Source organism: Schistocerca cancellata, chromosome 5, assembly GCF_023864275.1.
Source record: "Schistocerca cancellata isolate TAMUIC-IGC-003103 chromosome 5, iqSchCanc2.1, whole genome shotgun sequence".
NCBI classification, from domain to species: domain Eukaryota; kingdom Metazoa; phylum Arthropoda; class Insecta; order Orthoptera; family Acrididae; genus Schistocerca; species Schistocerca cancellata.
Genome location: NC_064630.1, coordinates 533053377 through 533076915, shown reverse-complemented (window position 1 = coordinate 533076915; position 23539 = coordinate 533053377). Strand labels below are relative to the sequence as shown.

General features: G+C 37.3%; 1 protein-coding gene across 1 annotated transcript in view; it reads right to left on the bottom strand.

Moving 5' to 3' along the window:
• Positions 1 to 23539, bottom strand: part of LOC126187470 (exosome RNA helicase MTR4) — a 117023-nt gene that overhangs the window by 43131 nt on the left and 50353 nt on the right. The window contains exons 4-9 of the mRNA XM_049928568.1: positions 15438 to 15612; positions 14208 to 14522; positions 13894 to 14128; positions 10858 to 10989; positions 10611 to 10771; positions 8276 to 8552 (exon numbers count right to left, since the gene is read on the bottom strand). Coding sequence (XP_049784525.1) covers positions 8276 to 8552; positions 10611 to 10771; positions 10858 to 10989; positions 13894 to 14128; positions 14208 to 14522; positions 15438 to 15612 — 1295 coding nt within the window. The remainder of the gene's footprint in view (positions 1 to 8275; positions 8553 to 10610; positions 10772 to 10857; positions 10990 to 13893; positions 14129 to 14207; positions 14523 to 15437; positions 15613 to 23539) is intronic.

The window sequence follows — 23539 nt, the reverse complement described above, 5'->3', positions numbered from 1 at the left end:
ATTTGATTTGAAAAAGTCATTACCCCTCCCAAAACTAACATGCCAAAAATCTTATAATACACGTAATTTATACCTTTATAACTTAAGTTCCGAGAGTTATCAACAGGAATAGGGCACAAGTACTGTTGAGATGAAACTGTAGGACCTCGAGGCTCACGCAAAATCATTGCATGTTTAGTCAAACAAAAATGTAGAGCACCAACAGCAAAACACATTGTATTATACAGCGATACATGCACAGGACGAAACCGAAACCGGAAGATGGCGTTAAATTTACTGAGGGTAGTTTTGAGCGAAGACACCAATATCAAAGCCATTGATCAATAGTTCATTATCTCTGGTCATTCTGGTCTTCTGAATGACTTTGGCTCAACTGAATTGTACAGGAAGTGTCAAGGGATGTTTTGCCCTCCTAACTGGTTTAGAGTTATCACGAAATAAAAAAAAAAAAAAAAAAAAAAAAAAAAAAAAAAAAAAAAAAAAAAAAAAAAAGAATCCTTTCTCTTGCTGTGATGTCTGGTGAAGAGCTTTTAGTAGTAGAAAATATGGAAAAAACTTGAGAATGATTGATAAAGAAAACCTTCTAGTTTCACGGCTAAGGATGCAATGGATTAGGTATCAGGAACTTGATACAGATACAATCTTTTACAAGGAGAACATCTTTGATGAGCTTCCATTATTCAAGTTGAACATCAAACCATCAGGAAAATGAGGACAGCTGTTATCACTAACAAATGCACCTCTGTCTCAACTCTACAATGGACTGACGCATGCAGGGTGCAGGGAGGACTGCAGTACCTTTTAGCTTGTATTTTACATCCCTCGTATACATCACACGTACTACTTAAACCTTCACACTTCTCGCTCTGTTGAAGCAGTGGATCACTGTTTCCTGATGATCCTAGGGATGCTGAGTAGCAGAAACTTGTGGCGGATATCAAAGCAGAGGACACTGATTTCCAGCGTGTCCTTTTACATAATATACTTCTCTTAAATAAACTAAACAGTTATTCTTTTTGTTGATTGTGCAAATTCTTTCCTGAACCATATGCTCTGTCTGTCTAAAGCAAAAGTTGTGTAAGTTACTTAAGTGCTTGTAAGTTACTTATAAAGTGGGGATGGGAGTTTCAATGAACTTTCTCCAAATTTCAGATAATTTTATTGGTGGCAGACATTCAACTCAGGTTGATTTTTCATCAAACAGAAAAATCCTAGAAGCTCCTGAAATCTAACCCTTGGTATAATGTAAATAATGAAAGTAAGCCCTCAAGAATGTAACCAGAGATCATTCACAGACATACTTTTTGCACCTGTGACACCCCGAGTACACATGATGGCTCTCAATTTTTCCTGTTCTGCACGTGACATGGTCCAACCACAATTTTTTAGTACTTTTCACACATTTGATTCTGCACATTTCTTCATGACACGTAGCATTGCTTTGTCAAAAATAAAACAGGATATGATGAAAGAGTCATCTGCTCATTTGCAAGTGTAAATAGTACGACTTCCTCTCTCCTTTAGAATGTTTACAGCCAACTGTCATCCAGAAGATGAAAAATTGGCAACCTTCCATTTGGTTCCATTCCTAGCAATCACCTTTGTAGAGGCACTCACTTGGGCCTGCTGTGATGGATGAGGTGAGGATTTGCATACATAAGCATCCTCCACTAATCCCTCCTTCATTCGCAATGTCTTCATCTTCGCTTGTTTCTGATACAAAATCATTATTTTTATCAGAGACATCAATTCTGTTTCAACGTTGGAATTCTCGAAGGGCTATAACAGTTCATCAGAAAGTCCAAGCTGAAGATACATGTTCAAAAATGTCTTTCAAAGACAAAGAATATTACCTGAATAATATGATATAAAATGTGGCAGACTGAATTGTGCATGTGCCGAGATGCAACAATGAACAGCAACAACTCTGCGTGACTTCTGACTGTTGCCACTTCATTGCTGGATTATTTGCACATATTCAGAAAATGTTGAAGAAAGAAACAAAGCCAAACAGATAATTGCAGCATCCAAGAAGAAATCGTGGGAAGACTTTGGAAACAGGTTGGAGACTATGGGTCAAGCTGCTGGAAAAGCATTCTGGAGTGTAATTAGCAGTCTTCGAAAGGGAGGTAAGAAGGAAATGACAAGTATTTTGGACAGGTCAGAAAAACTGCTGGGGAATCCTGTGGATGCCTTGTGCAGCTGTTGTTGTTGTGGTCTTCAGTCCTGAGACTGGTTTGATGCAGCTCTCCATGCTACTCTATCCTGTGCAAGCTGCTTCATCTCCCAGTACTTACTGCAACTTACATCCTTCTGAATCTGCTTAGTGTATTCATCTCTTGGTCTCCCTCTACAATTTTTACCCTCCACGCTGCCCTCCAATACTAAATTGGTGATCCCTTGATGCCTCAGAACATGTCCTACTAACCGATCCCTTCTTCTGGTCAAGTTGTGCCACAAACTTCTCTTCTCCCCAATCGTATTCAATACTTCCTCATTAGTTATGTGATCTACCCATCTGATCTACAGCATTCTTCTGTAGCACCACATTTCGAAAACTTCTATTCTCTTCTTGTCCAAACTATTTATCGTCCATGTTTCACTTCCATACATGGCTACACTCCATACAAATACTTTCAGAAACGACTTCCTGACACTTAAATCTATACTCGATGTTAACAAATTCCTCTTCTTCAGAAACGCTTTCCTTGCCATTGCCAGTCTACATTTTATATCCTCTCTACTTCGACCATCATCAGTTATTTTGCTCCCCAAATAGCAAAACTCCTTTACTATTTTAAGTGTCTCATTTCCTAATCTAATTCCCTCAGCATCACCCAACTTAATTCGACTACATTCCATTATCCTCGTTTTGCTTTTGTTGATGTTCATCTTATATCCTCCTTTCAAGACACTGTCCATTCCATTCAACTGCTCTTCCAAGTCCTTTGCTGTCTCTGACAGAATTACAATGTCATCGGCGAACCTCAAAGTTTTTATTTCTTCTCCATGGATTTTAATACCTACTCCGAATTTTTCTTTTGTTTCCTTTACTGCTTGCTCAATATACAGATTGAATAACATCGGGGAGAGGCTACAACCCTGTCTTACTCCCTTCCCAACCACTGCTTCCCTTTCATGTCCCTCGACTCTTATAACTGCCATCTGGTTTCTGTACAAATTGTAAATAGCCTTTCGTTCCCTGTATTTTACCCCTGCCACCTTCAGAATTTGAAAGAGAGTATTCCAGTTAACATTGTCAAAAGCTTTCTCTAAGTCTACAAATGCTAGAAACGTATGTTTGCCTTTCCTTAATCTTTCTTCTAAGATAAGCCGTAAGGTCAGTATTGCCTCACGTGTTCCAGTATTTCTACGGAATCCAAACTGATCTTCCCCGAGGTCGGCTTCTACTAGTTTTTCCATTCGTCTGTAAAGAATTCGTGTTAGTATTTTGCAGCTGTGGCTTATTAAACTGATTGTTCGGTAATTTTCACATCTGTCAACCTCTGCTTTCTTTGGGATAGGAATTCTTATATTCTTCTTGAAGTCTGAGGGTATTTTGCCTGTTTCATACGTCTTGCTCACCAGATGGTAGAGTTTTGTCAGGACTGGCTCTCCCAAGGCCGTCAGTAGTTCCAATGGAATGTTGTCTACTCCGGGGGCCTTGTTTCGACTCAGGTCTTTCAGTGCTCTGTCAAACTCTTCACGCAGTATCGTATCTCCCATTTCATCTTCATCTACATCCTCTTCCATTTCCATAATATTGTCCTGAAGTACATCACCCTTGTATAGACCCTCTATATACTCCTTCCACCTTTCTGCTTTCCCTTCTTTGCTTAAAACTGGGTTTCCATCTGAGCTCTTGATATTTATACAAGTGGTTCTCTTTTCTCCAAAGGTCTCTTTAATTTTCCTGTAGGCAGTATCTATCTTACCCCCTAGTGAGATAAGCCTCTACATCCTTACATTTGTGCTCTAGCCATCCCTGCGTAGCCATTTTGCACTTCCTGTCGATCTCATTTTTGAGACGTTTGTATTCCTTTTTGCCTGCTTCATTTACTGCATTGTTATATTTTCTCCTTTCATCAATTAAATTCAATATTTCTTCTGTTACCCAAGGATTTCTACTAGCCCTCATCTTTTTACCTACTTGATCCTCTGCTGCCTTCACTACTTCATCCCTCAAAGCTACCCATTCTTCTTCTTCTGTATTTGTTTCCCCCATTCCTGTCAATTGCTCCCTTATGCTCTCCCTGAAACTCTGTACAACCTCTGGTTCTTTCAGTTTATCAAGGTCCCATCTCCTTAAATTCTCACCTTTTTGCAGTTTCTTCAGTTTTAATCTACAGGTCACAACCAATAGATTGTGGTCAGAGTCCACATATGCCCCTGGAAATGTCTTACAATTAAAAACCTGGTTCCTAAATCTCTGTCTTACCATTATATAATCTATCTGATACCTTTTAGTATCTCCAGGGATCTTCCATGTATACAACCTTCTTTCATGATTCTTAAACCGAGTGTTAGCTACGATTAAGTTGTGCTCTGTGCAGAATACTACAAGGCGGCTTCCTCTTTCATTTCTTAGTCCCAATCCATATTCACCTACTACGTTTCCTTCTCTCCCTTTTCCTACACTCGAATTCCAGTCACCCATGACTATTAAATTTTCGTCTCCCTTCACTATCTGAATAATTTCATTTATTTCATCATCTGCCTTGGGCAGATGGAGGGAATATTTTGAAGAGTTGCTCAATGTAGGTGAAAATGCGATCAGTAATGTTTCAGATTTCGAGGTAGAATGGGATGAATGATGATGGAAATAGCATCACATTTGAGGAAGTGGAGAAAATGGTCAACAGATTGCAGTGCAATAAAGCAGCTGGGGTGGATGAAATTAAGTCGGAACTCATCAAATACAGTGGAATGTCAGGTCTTACATGGCTACACAGGATAACTGAAATGGCGTGGGGGTAGGGACAGGTTCCATCAGACTGGACAAAAGCAGTAATCACACCAATCTTTAAACATGGAAACAGAAAAGATTGTAACAACTACAGAGGTATCTTTTTAATCAGCGTTGTGGGTAAAATCTTCTCAGGTATTGTTGAAAGGAAAGTGCGAGTATTACTTGAGGACCAATTGGATGAAAATCAGTGTGGGTTTAGGCCTCTTAAAGGTTGTCAGGACCAGATCTTTAGCGTACGGCAAATAATGGAGAAGTGTTATGAGTGGAACAGGGAATTGTATCTATGCTTTATAGATCTAGAAAAGGCATATGACCGGGTTCCTAGGAAGAAGTTATTGTCTGTTCTACAAGATAATGGAATAGGAGGCAAACTTTTGCAAGCAATTAAAGGTCTTTACATGGATAGTCAGGCAGCAGTTAGAGTTGACGGTAAATTGAGTTCATGGTTCAGAGTAGTTTCAGGGGTAAGACAAGGCTGCAACCTGTCTCCACTGTTGTTCATATTATTTATGGATCATATGTTGAAAACAATAGACTGGAGGGGTGAGATTAAGATATGTGAACACAAAGTAAGCAGTCTTGCATATGCGGATGACTTAGTTGTGATGGCAGATTCGATTGAAAGTTTGAAAAAGTAATATTTCAGAGCTAGATCAGAAATGTAAGGACTATGGTATGAAGATTAGCATCTCCAAAATGAAAGTAATGTCAGTGAGAAAGAAATATAAACGGATTGAGTGCCAAATAGGAGGAACAAAGTTAGAACAGGTGGACAGTTTAAGTATTTAGGATGCATATTCTCACAGGATGGCAACATAATGAAAGAACTGGAAGTGAGGTGTAGCAAAGCTAATGCAGTGAGCACTCAGCTACGATCTACTCCCTTCTGCAAGAAGGAAGTCAGTACCAAGACTACGTTATCTGTGCACCGTTCAATCTTTCGACCAACTTTGTTGTATGGGAGCGAAAGCTGGGTGGATTCAGGTCACCTTATCAACAAGGTTGAGGTTACGGATATGAAAGTAGCTAGGATGAGTCCAGGTACTAGTAGATGGGAACAATGGCAGGAGGGTGTCCACAATGAGGAAATCAAAGAAAAACTGGGAATGAACTCTATAGATGTAGCAGTTACGGCGAACAGGCTTAGATGGTGGGGTCACGATACACGCATGGGAGAAGCAAGGTTACCCAAGAGACTCATGGGTTCAGCAGTAGAAGGTAGGAGGAGTCGGGGCAGACCAAGGAGAAGGTACCTGGATTCGGTCAAGAATGATTTTGAAGTAATAGGTTTAACATCAGAAGAGGCACCAATGTTAGCACTGAATAGGGGATCATGGAGGAATTTTATAAGGGGGCTATGCTCCAGACTGAACACTGAAAGGCATAATGTCTTAAATGATGATGATGATGATGATGATGATGAGGATGATGATGATTCAGAAAACTAATTACAGTAGTGTCAAATTGATCCCTTCTACCATTCGAGGTTTATCAAATGAAATGTTGAAGAAAATAAATATTTTCTAAATTCTAACACATCATCACAAATAAGAGAAAAAACTGTAATAGGGTCATAATTTCACATACACGTTAAAAAAAATTAGAACTGACACTGAAGAAAAAAGTATTACGTGGGTCATTATATAGTAAGAAGACATTTCACTATCAATCTGAGCCTTAGATAGGTTCTTTTTTTAGCTGAAGAGTTTCTTTCAGGAGATAGTACAACAAGACATGTTTATTAGAATAATTTAAAAATCTATTTCATCTCTTCTTTGTCTATGGTAGTAAAATACTTCAAAAGAAAGTCGACAGTTGAGTGTTGACAAGAAATATTTATTTACTTGCAGGGTAAATATTGCGTAATTTAAATGGTGAGAAAACATTTTCTTTCTAATGACCTTGAGCACTGGCATTAAAAGTCGTATCACAGATAGGAAGGAAATTTGAGAAGAGAAATGGATACAAAAATTGAAAAGCTAGAGGATTCTGTGATGGGTGCAGGTTTAGTTCTTAACTGCGAACAGCGACTTTGCAGTAAATTTTGAAGTGCCAGTGCAGAAAAGGCATGACCAAAAAGGAGAGTATCCTACATTGCCAGCACAAGACCAACTATTTGAGAAGGAAGAAATATTAAAGTTTACAATTTCACTGACGTTTTTTTGACTCTTATATGAAATGTCAGTTTAAAAGATAATTATCTTCATAATCTCTCTCTCTCTCTCTCTCTCTCTCTCTCTCTCTCTCTCTCTCTCTCTCTCTCTCTCTCTCTCTCTTTGGTGGTTCCCTGGATCAATTATTTTTGATGGATAAAACAGTGTTTAATTTTCCATTTTCATCCAAAGAAAAATTTCATGTAATATTTCTTTATTCCGTTTTGCATTACAACGTTTTACTCATTAGGTCTGCAATATTTCACTAGCGTAATCACATAAGATATGGACCGCAGCGGTATTCTATTTCAGGTTTGTAAAATTCGCTAACCTCGAAAAGCAAGTGTTTCTCACCTCTAAATGTGAAAAAGGGCTCAAAAAATGTGTTGTACGCTAATATTCACATTAATTGGTAGTTTACACTTAGTATGTGTGTGATTATTACTGTACTTACTTAAGGAAGGGAAGTGACAGTGGTACACAAAGTATTCTTTGCCACATATCCTAAGCTAGCTTGCAGTGTGTACACTTAAATGTAAATATTAATTTAGTCATTTATTGCCTTCTTATTTCACTGTCAGTGCTCCTAGTAAGTTAAAATTTTCCTGTAGTGCTGTGCACACACATAAAGTCTCTAATTTTATTTTCTCTTCGTTCAACTTGTCATATTCTAGCTCTCCCTTGACCTATCTATCTTTTCCTCTCACTCTTTTTGCAATAATTAGTCATTCATTAGCATACATATCTTATTCTCTCTTTCCCACTGAATCTTGGCTGTTTGTTCCTAACACCTCATTGTAATGTGTGACTACTGATTTAGGGTTAAGAATATTTCTACCTTGCCTTTAGTGAACCTACATTCATTCTTTAATCCAGTTGTTTATCTGTATCCTTAAAAAAAAGTAGTTTTGAAAGCCATGAGACTGTAAATATGTATGTGTACCTACATGACTTCTAAGCACGCATCTCACACAATACTTCTTTTTTTCATTCCATATGTATGATACATGTCAAGGCAACAAAAGGCAACACACATTACAGTGTAATTAAAAGTATACAGATAAAATAGCAGCAGCACAAAAACTGTACAACAAATATGCACATCCAAAAAGAGCACACAACAAGTGAAGATAAAGAATTTGTAAGCACTTACTTTCATACAAATGAGGTATAGATGACTGGTTTTGAAACTGGAAGAAACTTCTCTCCAGCATATATTCCGGATTAATTTCTTCCACACGCAAGAGATTGAGTACCATATTATAAGTAAGATGGAAAGCCGAGTTTATGGGATCTGGCAGGCCTTGCACAATGTCACGGCCTACAGCTGGGCTCACTTTTTCATCAATCATAAGGATTACAATTCCTTTTTCATCCAAACCACGCCGACCTGCTCTTCCAGACATCTGAATATATTCTCCTGATGTAAGCTATAAATATAAATGCAATATCTAGAAATTGTATCAAAGAAGAAACTGCATTTATCACTACTATTAAAGCATGCAACACTACTGAAGGACCTGGATAAAATAAAATTAACATTCACTTAATTTGATGTAGAGTCACTTCTGGCATCCCAGACAACATGTATCCTGGGCGTCAAAGCATGTATTCAGAATGAGATTTTCACTCTGCAGCAGTGTGTGCGCTGATATGAAACTTCTGTAAAGTTTGGAAGGTAGGAGACGAGGCACTGGCAGAAGTAAATCTCTGAGGACGTGGCGTAAGTCGTGCTTGGGTAGCTCAGTTGGTAGAGCACTTGCCCACGAAAGGCAAGGGTACTGAGTTCGAGTCTCGGTCCGGAACACAGTTTTAATCTGCCAGGAAGTTTCATGCTAACACCTAATTACTGGCGAAAAATAATTTTGATTTTTAAGGTCTCTTCGTGTGTTGCCAACACTTAGATATACATCTTTTAATCACACCAATTAAGGTTCAAATATGTCATTCCTTGCCTGCGAAAGGCAAAGGTCCCGAGTTCGAGTCTCAGTCTGGCACACACAGTTTTAATCTGCCAGGAAGTTTCTTTTCAAGGCATGTATTGTTACTCCTGAATGGCAGGCACTGGGATTTTATGCAATTTCACTCGGATTTTATGCAATTACCCTCATATAAATTGTTTCAACAGTTAGAGAGATTCTGGAGGAGAGTAATACACCTTAAATGATTATCTGCTACAGATCACAACAGCTTGACAATGTTCAAATTCAGTAACTGTGGAGTCTAGAACAGGGGTATTATCATGGTGCAGTTTCCACAACATGAACAATGCTTCATCTAATGAATGAACATGATGATATCAGTTAGCTTCACATAGCTTACTAGTTCAGGCCACAAGAAATGAGGGTATGACCATCCATATCAGGAATGGGTTGTAGACCTCCCCTGTGATTCTCCATATGTCAATCAATACTGCAGTAGGCGAAAGAGTAAAAGTACACTGTCACACCACATTGCACATTTGCACTGGAAGTACTTAACATTTTGTGCTCCTAGCACAGACATCAGTATTTTTCTACCACAGCTATTGAGTACATGCTATGCCAAACAATCATTTAATGAATTTTGGTTTTAACAACGTAACACTACACATGAATAAGTACATTTAAACCGAACTTAGGCACATTTATTCATGATTTTTTCTTTTATGCTCCTGTTTCTTCAAGTAACTGTGCAAATTTCAATAGTAACTTCCCTGTGATGGTGTAACCACAGACTGATAAACACCATATTCATATTTCTGTTTATGAATTTCCGAAACTTAATTTCAGTTAAAGGTATAAATGTATAGAACACTATCTTAACTAGACAAGAAATGAGAAAGGAACTTCAACTTCATTGTGAATGATGCCAGTTCTAACCACAAATGATGTAGAAAATTAAGTTAGTATGAATCCAAATCAAGTTTCTTTTGTAGGACAATCCAATGCTTTGACTGAGTCTCAGTACTAAGTTTTTCATCAGGAGACAAGTTAGATAGAAAATACAAGGAAAAAAACCTACTCTCAATAAACTACGACCTACACAATGTATTTCAACAGAACTTTTGATCAGTTAAAAAAATATTATTTATATAACCAAGAAGCTATAAACTTTAGTAAAAGACAGTAATTTTTTGATAATCAAATATTTTTTCTTCATGCACTATGATAATGTCAACACTTCCTACATTTTCCACACTGATGTGCAAATCATCCTCTTTGGTAATTTATATACTTTGTTTTAAAATTCTCATGTTTACTTCTCTAGAACAGTCATTGATATCATTCACTTCAAGAACTATTTTTCACTAAGGAAGCTCCTCCATCATATGACAAACTATTTTCTTTCAAGAACGATCCTCCTCTTAAAGCTCTCCCCACAACACACTCCCTACACCAATTCTGTAACAGAGATAAATTTTTGCTAACAGTTCTTACCAACATTTACTCAAGTTTATAGCTTCTACTATTTAATTTGCTTACTTAAAATATATATGATATAATTACATAACGAAAATCCTTTCCATCAAATTTTCGAGGGCCAGTAAATAACACCGTTCTGGCAGGCATATTAAGACCCATTGCAAAAGTTTCAGTAGCAAACAAAGCTTTTATTAAACCTTCAGCAAATAGAATTTCTATAGTTTCCTTCAAAATTGGCAATAATCCTGTAAAAAAGTAAAAAAAATTTTAGATCACCTAAACACTGTAACATCTCTAAAAACAAACTCCAACCATAGATTTCCCAACAAACCTCCATGGTGAATACCAATCCCTCTTCGAAGAAGTGGTAGAACATTTTCCACCTGAGGAAGCTGACGATCCTCTTTGGATAAAACGTCCATTGCATTATTGAATACTTCATCCACTAACTTCTTTTCTTCAGCTGTAAGATACAGAAAAAAAGTTGTTTCTCACTATTAGTTTACAAACATTTGGTAATGATTCCCACCATTAAATTAAGGATGCCATTGATGTTGCACTGCAGAATTCTGTACAAAATGAGACCACTTGATTATTCATGACAGCTACTGGGAGTGAACTTCTGAGTTATTCACTTTATCTGTGATATCACATCAGACTTACAAACAATGAACTACACACAATATCCAAGGAGAAAAATCTCTCCAATTAAAAGTCAAGTGAAGATAGAGGAATAACATGCAGACACATTCTAAAAAATGGCTGGTGGAACCTTGTTTATCCACCTCTTTTTTCTGTCAGAAACAAAGAAATGGTTGATGGAACTGAAATTAAACAGGAATTTCCAGATTTGAAATACTGTTCCTGCATCTCAACCAGTCTCTCTTACATATTTCATTGGCTTCTTCCATTTATTACCTGTTCACCATGATTTGCAACTATTTTTGTTTTTGTTTGTTGAAGTTCGTATCTGTTTCATTTATGTAATTTTATTTTCATCTGGTGTTTATTTACATCTGATTTGTAAACTGCCCTTTCTGTCCTCAATTTTCAGATTTTAGCCACTCATTTTCCTCTTATACTGCCTATTACAACATGGTTAACATGTGGGCCTGTGGGAATTTCCTAATTAATCTATTAGTTCTAAATGTTTCCTTTCTTTTGCCAGATGAAAGAACTCCGGCTTCTGAATGTTAAGATATATCTTGTGTCAATTTCTGTGCCTGCTTCAGAAAGATATGTAGACTGCTAATGCCAAAATATTGAAGTAATCACACCTTGGAATGGTTTACTTCTGCTGAAAGGACACTACAAGCAAAACAAAAAGAGAAAAGTGAACAACACAGGAACGAACAGAATGTGATACACAAACCAGACTTTGGCATCACGAGATCCAAGAAGTTTTGAAAAAGTGTAGCTAGAAATGGTAAAGAAAGTAACTGACAAGCATAGGATTTAAAAATTATAGGAAAGAGAAAAGAACACAAACTGGACAAAAACATAAGTTTCAAAATGTAAAAACAAAAATAAAAAAAGGAAAAAAAACAAATAAATGAATAATGTTTATGTTGAAAGTGGGAGATGGGTGGCAGGAAGACGCTATGTACTTCAGAAGTGCTGGGGATGGAATAAAAATTACACTAGTGGTACTGCAGTAGTAGAAGTTACGGCTATCATTTCACTGACCAAGCTACCCATGGGGTACTGTGTGTGACACCCATATATTCTGTCTTTATTAATTTCTAGAGACAAAATTGCCTTTGTCATATCAAAATAAGCTCTAATTATTACATCTCATCTGTTGTATATCATGAGTTGTTTCACAAGTGCACTTTTTTGTTGCTTTTCAGAGCAATCAACATTTCCCTATCAGTTAAGATTGCATGAGAAATCCTCTTGTTGCTACTGTGGATGCATTTCGTGCAAAAAGTATGTTGACAGTCAAAGTGCTAGCACTGCTATTAGCTGAAGGGTTTGGTATGTAAAGAATTATGGAAGTGTGCAACAATGAAATGGATGTTAACAACAGGGAAGGTGACACAGTATCCAGACAATTTGACTGTGAACCTTAGCTGTGAAAACAGGTTTAAATTATACAGGAAGTTTAGTCTCACTGCAGGTCCAAACAGTGAAAACGTTATCAGCATACTGAAACCAAAGGATGAGGATTGATGAAACAACACATTATTTTCATACCTTTTCTAAGAATGCTTCTGCATTCACAGAACTATAGTACTATATTTTGTTCCTCCAAACCAGCTTGTCATTATGGAAATCAAAGGAGATCTGATTTAGACAGGACAAATGTGGATTCAAACCTGCTTGCTCCCACATATATGACACTCCCCCTCTGCCCCCCCCCTCCCCCTACCACCACACCACACACCCAAGACCAGTCTATTACAATACAGGAACTCACACTCAACATTTTCACATCGACACATTCACTTCTATTAGATACAATTTGTAGAAGTGTATTTATTGTACCTTGCTATAGAATAATCCCAACATTCATTCTAACCTTTTCTCCTTAATTATAGTACAATCACCCGTGGCAAGACTTCCATGTTGTCTCCAAGCTGTATAGAACATGCCCTTTCCCAAGCAGTTAATGCCATCCATCACTCTCATACTAGGTTCTCCTGTGTGCATAGATCAAGTGCATTAGATGCTAGTATTGCCCAGTTTGAATGCAAAATTATATATTTGGACTGTTGTGCCATTTCTTTTCCATCACATTATTTTGTAAAGCTATTCATGGTGTGAATACTTCTGTGTGTTAAAACTGTACTGTTCCCTAAGTGAAAATGAATGCGGATTCATCCTTTTAAACACCCAGCGCACAATGTGCACTCGTATTTTCATTTTTCTAAGTACTGTACCACTGAGAAAAAAACTTTCTTTATTTAAGAGGTTGCAAACAATTTTAAGTTAAGAACTATGATAATATCAACTAATTTATGTCTTAAAACAATACAATCAACCCTTTATCAAAGGTATTTTCAAAACTTAGAATTTGTCAGAGTCACAATTAACAGAGAGCAACAGACATTAACTTGAACTGCTAAGGAGCATTACAATAAATGAGGCAGAGAGGTCTTGTGAAATGCTAAGACAACTTTCAGGGTTTGTTGCAATTATTCCTAGCAACTCATCTACAAAATTAATTCAAATGAAAAGTTGTGTAGTTGGTGAGTTTGTTGTGGGCTGAAATCTGCAATAAATGTTTAACTAGCAAGAAAAATAGAGCGAAATAAGAATCATGATGTATTATTAGACTACTGTGTATAACATAATTCTCAAAATATTCCTTTGCTCCATATGATGATAATGGCAGAAAGACTCAATGATTAAACAAAAGTGTTACCAGTATTAAAATCCAATCTTGCCATCTGCATAGCATAAAGTTCACAGTCCTTTTTGCTGAAACTGAAAATAATGACTGGTGCAAATTGTCTCTCCATGATCATTTTTACAATTTTATAGATGTTCGTTTCGCCTTTCATTCCACCCCGTCGACCCCTCTGGTCACCTTTAGCCGCATCTCCAGCATTCTGCAGAACTGCCATTGCTTTGTTGAAATTATCCTCCTTGAACTGGCCCTAAAACAAAACAGTTTTGCTGGTGAAGAATTACAGGTACAGTTTCTCAAAAAGTTCTACTATTCAATTTTCTACTTACTGCTTCATCCACAACCATGTGAATTCCATCGCCACCAACAGGAAAAATATAGTGCTGTAAAGGCACCGGCCTGTAATCAGTATAGACAACATGGCAAGGCTGACGATGTAAATGTGCTACCCATTCAGCAAACTGACGAGCATTTGGGATGGTTGCCGAAAGAAAAACGTAATGTACATTGTCCGGCAACAAAATAAGTGTTTCTTCCCAAACAACACCACGTTCTTTGTCACGCATGTAATGGATTTCATCAAAAACAACCCAGCCCACTTCACGCATTACTTCTGACCCACGATACAGCATATTCCTGAGGATCTAGAAATTGAAAATTTTGAAACAGAGATTATATTACAAAATTAAAAACAGAGAAAGATTATGAAATACAGGCAAAATACTACATCTGAGTACAGTTCAGTTTAAACTGTTTCATATTTCTACCACAAAAGATACCAGATAATTTCATTGCATAACATCACCTCCGTGTGTCACAACAAACAGATTTCAGTGTCACCATTTCACTCACCCAATACAAAGTAAGGAAAGACAACATCCAGGAAACAGTACCTAACTCTGCACTATTATAACATTAACATTTCTGTACAATTTTGTGTGTTGAATGTGCATTGAAATGCACGATCACTAGACAAAAACTGCAGCAATAATTAAGATTGTGTATAAAATGCAATGGACATATTCAACTGACAGAAAAAATGAGATTTTGAATGACAACAAGAATGGACAAAACTGGAAACGTTATTCAAAAACCAGAGAATAATTGTGACTTTACAGTTGACTGGCCAAGAAAAACAAAATCATTCTCCATGCTAATGCACACACATTTATTTTTGAACCACAAAAAAGATGACAAGCATGACATAGTTGCCAAAAGAAAGGCATGAAGATAAAAGAGTTCTGAAACAAGTATTCACTGAACAACAAACACTTGAAATACATAAAGCTGCCTGCACAGATTGTGTGCCCTCTAACACTAACTCTGCCACAATGATCATAGCGATGTAAATAAACAATTACTATTTTGAGGTACAGTCAGTTGCCACTAACCTGGTTTTAGATGGGTTGAATAATTTTTGTATTTATCCAACACATCTACACCCTGGACGGTGTACTAAGTTTACATCAAAATCACAATCATCCAAAGAGTTCAACAGCAATTCACCTGGCACTATGTCTAAGAACACCAAAATCTACATATCTGAAGTTGTTACATACCTCTGTTGTCATAATGAGGCAACTAGCCGATGGATTGATGGTAACATCTCCAGTGACAAGCCCAACATCTTTAAATTCTTCATAGAACTCTCTGTACTTCTGATTACTCAAAGCTTTTATAGGAGTTGTGTAAATCACTCTCTGCTTATCACGAAGTGACATGGCAATACTGTACCTGTCAAAAGAACATTTACCTTTAATATAATTTAGGAATTAAAGTTTGAGCATGTACTTTTTTACGCCAACTGGAAATGAAGCACATAGGTACTAACATCAACATGTAACATGAATTAACAAGACAAGCACAGTCAAACAGTTAAGAAAATAATCTCAATCCAAAGAGCCTAGTACATGTGTACACATTTATATAAATTCAAAATAAAAATTTTGTCATATCAAAAACATTGTTACTAATTATTAGCTCATTTGGTATTGATGAAGAAAGAAGGGCTAGAAGGATGGGACAGAACCAAATCAAGTTAGTAACTGAACAGTTGTACAACTCAATATTTGTCAACAAGCAAGTTTAAATGTGACATACTGAAAGAAGTACACCAGAATACCAAGATAATTAAAAAGCAACATATTTTCTGATCACAGAAAGTGCGATGTCCCACCTGACATATAGTTAATAGAACTTTACTGTCTCTGACTAATTGGTATGAAAACAAGCAGATTTATTGAAACATGCCCTTTTGTTCTCTCTTCTTCTAGATGGTATTTTCCACACATACCTTTCATAGCTGAATGTAGAGAAACATCTCACTTCTGACCTCAATTTTCAGCACCTGAAATGCTTCTATTCTTTTCCAGTTTTCCCACAGTTCATGATTCACTTTTAAACAGTGCTGTGTTCCAGACAAACTTTCTCGCAAATTTCTTTCTAAAATTAAGGCCTATGTTTCATAACGGTAGAATTCTTTAGATGAGGAATGCTTTTTATTACATAGTCCTCAATCGTGATATTACATTCGTCAGTAATCTCATCGTCTCTTTCGCCTTTGTTTCGTTTATTCTCAATCCATATTTGGGACCAAGTACACTTTTCATCCCACGTAACAGTTCTTGTGCTTCTTTCTCACCTTCAGAGATGATAGCAATGTCACCAGCAAATCTAATCTCTGATATCCTTTCACCTATAGTTTTAATCTCAATTCTGAATCTTTCTTTCTCTTCCTTTTTGGTTCTTCTACATACAGGTTAAACAGTGGAATGACTTAAGCCTAAAAATCTGAAAATTGACCTCTTTGTCTTACATTCTTGTTGTTCCCTCTTGGTTCTTGCACGTATTTTATATTACACATCTTTCCCTAAGCATACAACTATTTTTCTAGGTATCAAATGTTGTCCAATGCTTTTTCTAAATCAACAAATGCTTTGAAGGGGTCTTGATTTTTCTAACGTCTTGTCTCCAGTCCCTTATATTCTACACATTAACTTCAATAATTGTGCAGTTGCCACTTCCTCAACTATTTTAAAAACCCCACAGGAATGTTGAGAGCTAACTATTTTTCTATGTCCTCTTGTTACATATTGTTCAAGGTGTTTTTAGATATGTTCCATTTATTTATTTACTTTAAATAATGCTGCATGCAATAGTAGATTCTGCTCTGTCAATTGTTTCTTGTTTAAGTATTTAAAAGTGAATAATTTACACTGAAGTGTATTCCTTTAAAGACAACAAAATAGTTACTTATCCTTACAACAAGAATTTATCAAGAGATTATGGGCCCAGAAACACACAAGTAGAAAATTCGATATATAACTATTCGTCAGCTATTATAAAGGAGCACACAAACAGGTCACTGATGCATTGTATATTAGCAAGTAATAGGAAGTAGCTTTAGGCAGCAAGTTAGTTGCAAGGAATTAAAGTCATTGAATTTTGTTGATAATCAGTCAAAGTGCAGTCAGAAAAGTTCATTACATGTTCTAAGTTCACATATAGTAAATTTGTCTGTTATCGATGGATTCTATTAAGTCACAATCGGAACTTTTTTGGAGTATCATTATGGAAATCTCAACTACGTCTCTTGGTGATTTAAACTATACATAACATTAAAGTCGAAAAAGTTGTACTCAGTAGCAACTGGGCAGCAAGTTAAACTGATAGGAGGAGAACTGTACTAAATGTAAAGTCTTGGGTTGAGAAAGATTATGGGGCACAAATTTTTACAGGTTTGAATGTCAGCAGCAATATAGCCAAGGAAAAAGCAAATTGTAAGTCTGCTAGTCAAATGTTTAAAAAATTAGAAATGCTATAAGGTAACAAACCAGATTCAATGATCGAAGGTTTGCAGAGAAATTTCTTTAGTTAAGCGAGTATTACACGACAATTCGCCACAAACGGTACTGGTCTAGCGCGACAGCCATCTAGCAGTAGAACGAATGAAACTACGAAAATTAGCAGACACATTATCTGTGTGCCAGAATAGAGAGTAGTTCTAAACTGCCATCAATCCGTGCATGCGCACTAGGCAGCGATAATTCATGCACGTGCAGAAGGGGCTACCGCAGTGTTTTCTGCTTGTTATTTGCTTACTGCTTGGTGGATATTATCTCATTTCAGATTTTCGTGTTGGGGTTTTTTTGCGGTTTTTTCGTATTTTTTCCCAGTAAGTAGGTTTTCATAGATGCAGAGTAAAAACTTTTTTTGCCAGCAGACTTTCTTTTATATCAGCTGTTTGTGAAAGCATTATTTCTATTGATTATTCTGTATTCTAAAAATGAAATGGAGCAAAGAGGCATTTAGTGTTTTAATTCAGGCATACAGTGAGGAAGGGTGTATGTGTTACTCGCTGCATCATAATACAATATGTCGGCAATTGTTCCTTTCTGAGTAATAAGCCTATAATGCCACACGGTGATTTTCGATTTGTATCATAATGCCTTAGCTTACGAAAGTTCATGTTTGTTTTGATTGCATCTCTTGTTTATTTCAGCATGCCAGAAAAGAGAAACTGGCAGTGATAGGCAACAAAGTCTGTGCAGTTTCGCTCAGTTTGATAGACGAGGACTGAAAAACTCTCAGTAGCATTTATAAACCGTATGTTCAAAACTTGGAAAAATATCACAAGCACACCTTTTAAGTATTGCTGCAAACTGCAGTGCATACATCCACAACAACTTTTGAAATGGTGGGCTGAGCTATTTTGTGGCTAAAAGTCAAGACTTGTAAAAGATTCCCCATTTGCCAGGAAACGTAATGTTACAACCAGCCTACAACATAACAGGGTGTTTACCAGTATTTTATCAGTGATCTAGGCTGGTATGATCACAAAATGTATAAACATATGATTTAATTCTTACTTTCGAGAAGGTGAGATAGCCTCCCTCATGACTGTGTCACACTTTCTGATTCCATTTTCTATCACAGACAGCAGCTTCTCAAAACAGGTCATGTCCATCCTAACGAAGTTCCAAAATTCTTGTGGATCTTCGGGTCTCAGTTCTTTCATTAACAGTGAATATATTCCCCTGCCTGTATCCTTTCTTTTCAGTCAGGGTTGAACTCAACAACATCTGACTTTTCGTTTTCGTCACCGTTCTGCCCTAATCCGAAGATTTACAGTCACTGCCAGGGCAATAGTTCCAAAAATGAGTGGGTCCTCCATGTGCAATATGCTGTATAAATGTAAATTTCGCTGTACACATACCTGTGTAACCAAGTGTCACAATATAAAACTGTTGAGTCTCTAATTCAGAACAATACTAACCTACATAATAGAGAAACCATTACTTAATTAATAATGATAAAAAATAATTTCTTATTAAATAGCAACGTTGAGTGCATAGAAATAATCTGAACATACGATGTTCCAGTATATCATACAGTCCCCCTTGAGTTGCCGGCGGTAGAACGAATGACTTTACAAGACATCAGACAGTTCTATTTTCTTTTCGTGCGTATCATCTGCTGCTGTGCATGCGCACTAGGTACATTCTACGTGGATGGTGTAATAGGTCGGCAGTGAACTAGTCTGTATTCACAGGTGTGCACGTTAGGGGTGCTGGTGCATAGGTGTAAGGTTTAGACGCATCGTGTAATACGGGATTTACAAATATGATACTAGTAAGTCAGCTGTGCAGAACTGTATGCATATTCAAGAATATGCGGAAGATTTAGTGGCAGAAGGTAAAGCTGTGAAACAGGTGGATTATGTCACGAATTCTCAAAATGTTAGCACCAAAACTTAACCACTTCTGTACCGCATGGGGTAATGTAGCAGCATCCAACAAAAATCTCAACACATTATTTGAAAGTCTTTATCTGTGAAAAGATAGAACAGTCAAACGTGTCCCGAAATGCTTTCAACTCAAAACAAAGTAAACCTCTTTTCAAAGCAAGTCGGCAGGAAAAGTCTACAGTTAAATGTTTCAAATGTGGCAAAAACAGGCATGTAAAGAAACAGTGCAGGTATATATCATGTGGTAATTAGTCAGCATATTGTAAACACAATTATTCATGCAACAACTGCAAACAGGAGAGTCACTTTGACAGGAAATGTCCAAATACAACATTAGGCAGAAATGCACAAGTGAAAAACAGACAGCAAAGAATCAAAAGGTTTCAAAAGAAAAGCATATGTCACTGTTGAATTTCCTGTAGCCAACATAAATGACATAAATCTGCAGTCTGACAGAGAAAACACTTGCTACCAAGATCGTGGTGCCACGCAACACATGACATTTAGGACTGGGTAATAATTTATGCAAAACTAAATCAATGTATGAAAGTGCTGATTGGTGGTGCTACTGAATTAGAATTTTCTATCGATTCAGCAGGCAGTTTCTCCACTCACAGACACCATAAATGTGCTACTTCTACTCTCCCTCTTGCTGTTTAAGAATGGAATTTCTTTTGCACTCTTTATCTTAACACCTTTGTTTTTAATTCCTCTGAAAGTTGTTTGTTTTTTCTATACAATGAAGGTGCCTTTCAAACCATCTACTTCGTTTTTGATTTCTTCATATTTTTTTCTGCACCCATTTGTAATGTCCCCTGATGGAGAAAATTTTCAGCTGCGCAGTGACATATATGTGGAGCAGCCTTCAGATGTGATACTAATAATTTTCAACAATGTTTAAAAATTTCTCCCTCAGCTTTCATTTTATGTAAAAGTGCACTTATGTTTTTGAGCTTTTCCCTTGCATTCCACAGTTGGTAACTGTTTGCATGATGAATGATGGAAAATGAACATGATGAATGAAAAGTCAGATGATTAGACAAGATGGTGGAACCAATAAGAAAATGATGTTCGATATACGTTTTCCTGATGTGGAGTATACGAAATAACATGGCAGGGAAATGGAATAGATAGCGCGGACTGCTGATTCATACAGCAGAACAATCTGTAAAATTTAAAATGGGATTTTTGAAAATAGCCTACCAAATTTTTGAAACAATTATTGGGCTACACTACAGATCAGCTGTCACTACAGCCAGTTTTTCTTCAGTCACATTTGCTGACTTCACCGCCTCACAACAAAATGTAACATGTCAACCTCACTTCTACCTCGGGCTGTGCTACAGATCAGTCTGTCACCACTAGCAGTTATTTTCCGCTCACATTCATACACTTTGCCAACTCACAACCAAACTATAACATCAGAGCCATCGGAATACAAAATGATATCTGAAGAAAATGTTTCATATTCCAAAAAACATACAAGAAATACATATGAAAACCAGTAACCAACTTTATAATCCATAATAGCCAGATCTTCCCCCATGAACCATGGACCTTGTTGGTGGTGGGGAGACTTGTGTGCCTCAGCGATACAGATAGCCATACCGTAGGTGCTACCGCAATGGAGAGGTATCTGCTGAGATGCCAGACAAATGTATGGTTCCTGAAGAATGGCAGCAGGCTTTTCAGTAGGTGCAGGGGCAACAGTCTGGATGATTGACTGATCTGGCCTTGTAACATTAACAAAAACAGCCTTGCTGTGCTGGTACTGCCAATGACTGAAAGTAACAGGAAACTACAGCCTTAATTCTTTCCGAGGGCATGCAGTTTTACTGTACAGTTAAATGATGATGGCGTCCTCTTGAGTAAAATATTTCGGAGGAAAAATAGCCCCCATTCAGATCTCCTACTAAGGAGGACGTCATTATCAGCAGAAACAAAACTGGTGTTCTACGGATCAGAGTGTAGAATGTCAGATACCATAATCGGGCAGGTAGGTTAGAAAATTTAAAAAGGGAAATGGATACATTAATATGGTGGGAATTAGTGAAGTTCGGTGGCAGGAGGAGCAAGACTTCGGTCAGGTGAATACAGTGTTATAAATACAAAATCATATTAGGGTAGAGCAAGATTAGGTTTAATAATGAATAAAAAAATAGGAGCGCAGGTAAGCTACTACAAACGGCATAGTGAACACATTATTGTAGCCAAGATAGACATGAAGCCCATGCCTACCACAGTAGTACAAGTTTATATGCCAAATAGCTCTGCAGATGACGAAGAGATTGAAGAAATGTATGATACGATGAAAGAAATTATTCAGATAGTGACGGGAGACAAAAATTTAGTAGTCATGGGGGTATTGGAATTCGATAGTATGAAAAGGAAGAGAAGAAAAGGTAGTAGGTGAATATGAAATGGTGGCATGGTATGAAAGAAGAAGCCATCTGGTAGAATTTTGCAAAGAGCATGACTTAATCATAGGTAACACTTGGTTTGCGAATCACGAAAGATGAGGCCTGAAGACACTGGAAGGTTTCAGGTAGATTACGTAATGGTAAGACAGAGATCCAGGAACCAGGTTTTAAACTGCAAGACATTTCCAGGGGCAGATGTGCACTACGGCCACAATCGATTGATTATGAACTGTAGAATAAAACTAATGAAACTGCAAAAAGGGGGGAATTTAAGGAGATGGATCTGGATAAACTAACAGAACCAGAGGTTGTAGAGAGTTTCAGAGAGAGCATTAGGGAATATTTGACAAGAATGCGGAAAAGAAATACAGTAGAAGAAGAACAGGGAGCTTTGAAAGATGAAATAGTGAAGGCAGCAGAGGATTGAGCATGTAAAAAGACGAGGGCTACTAGAAATCCTTGGGTAAAAGAAGAGATATTGAATTTAACTGACAAAAACAGAAAATATAAAGATGCAGTAAATGAAACACGCACAAAGGAATACAAAAGCCTCAAAAATGAGATCGACAGGAAGTGCAAAATGGCTAAACAGGAATGGCTAGAGGACAAATGTAAAGATATAGAGACATATATCACTAGGGGTAAGTTAGATACTGCCAACAGAAAATTAAAGAGACCTTTGGAGAAAAGAGAACCACTTGCATGAATATCAAGAGCTCAGATGAGAAACCAGTTCTAAGCAAAGAAGGGAAGGCAGAAAGGTGGATGGAGTATATAGAGGGTCTATACAACGGCGATATACTTGAGGGCAATATTACGAAAATGGAAGAAGATGAAGATGAAATGGGAAAAAAATGGCTCTGAGCACTATGGAACTTAACTTCTGAGGTCATCAGTCCCCTAGAACTTAGAACTACTTAAACCTAACAAACCTAAGGACATCACACACATCCATGTCTCGGGCAGGATTCAAACCTGCAACCGTAGCGGTCGCGCAGTTCCAGACTGTAGCGCCTAGAACTGCTTGGCCACTTGGGACGGCAGATGAAATGGGAGATATGATCTATTTGAAGAGTTTGACAGAGCACTGAAAGATCTAAGTCGAAACAAGGCCCTAGGAGTAGACAACATTCCGTTAGAACTACTGATAGCCTTGGGAGAGCCAGCCCTGACAAAACTCTACCATTTGGTGAGCAAATTGTATCAGACAGGCGAAATTCCCTCAGACTTCAAGAAGAATATAATAATTCCAATCCCAAGGAAAGCAAGTGTTGACAGATGTGAAAATTACTGATCTGGCCTTGTAACACTAACCAAAACGGCCTTGCTGTGCTGCTACTGTGAACGGCTGAAAGTAAGGGGAAACTACAGCCGTAATTTTTCCCGAGGGCATCCAGCTTTAACCATACAGGTTAAATGATAATGGCGTCCTCTTGGGTAAAATATTCCAGAGGTAAAATAGTCCCCCATTCGGATCTCCAGGCGGGGACTACTC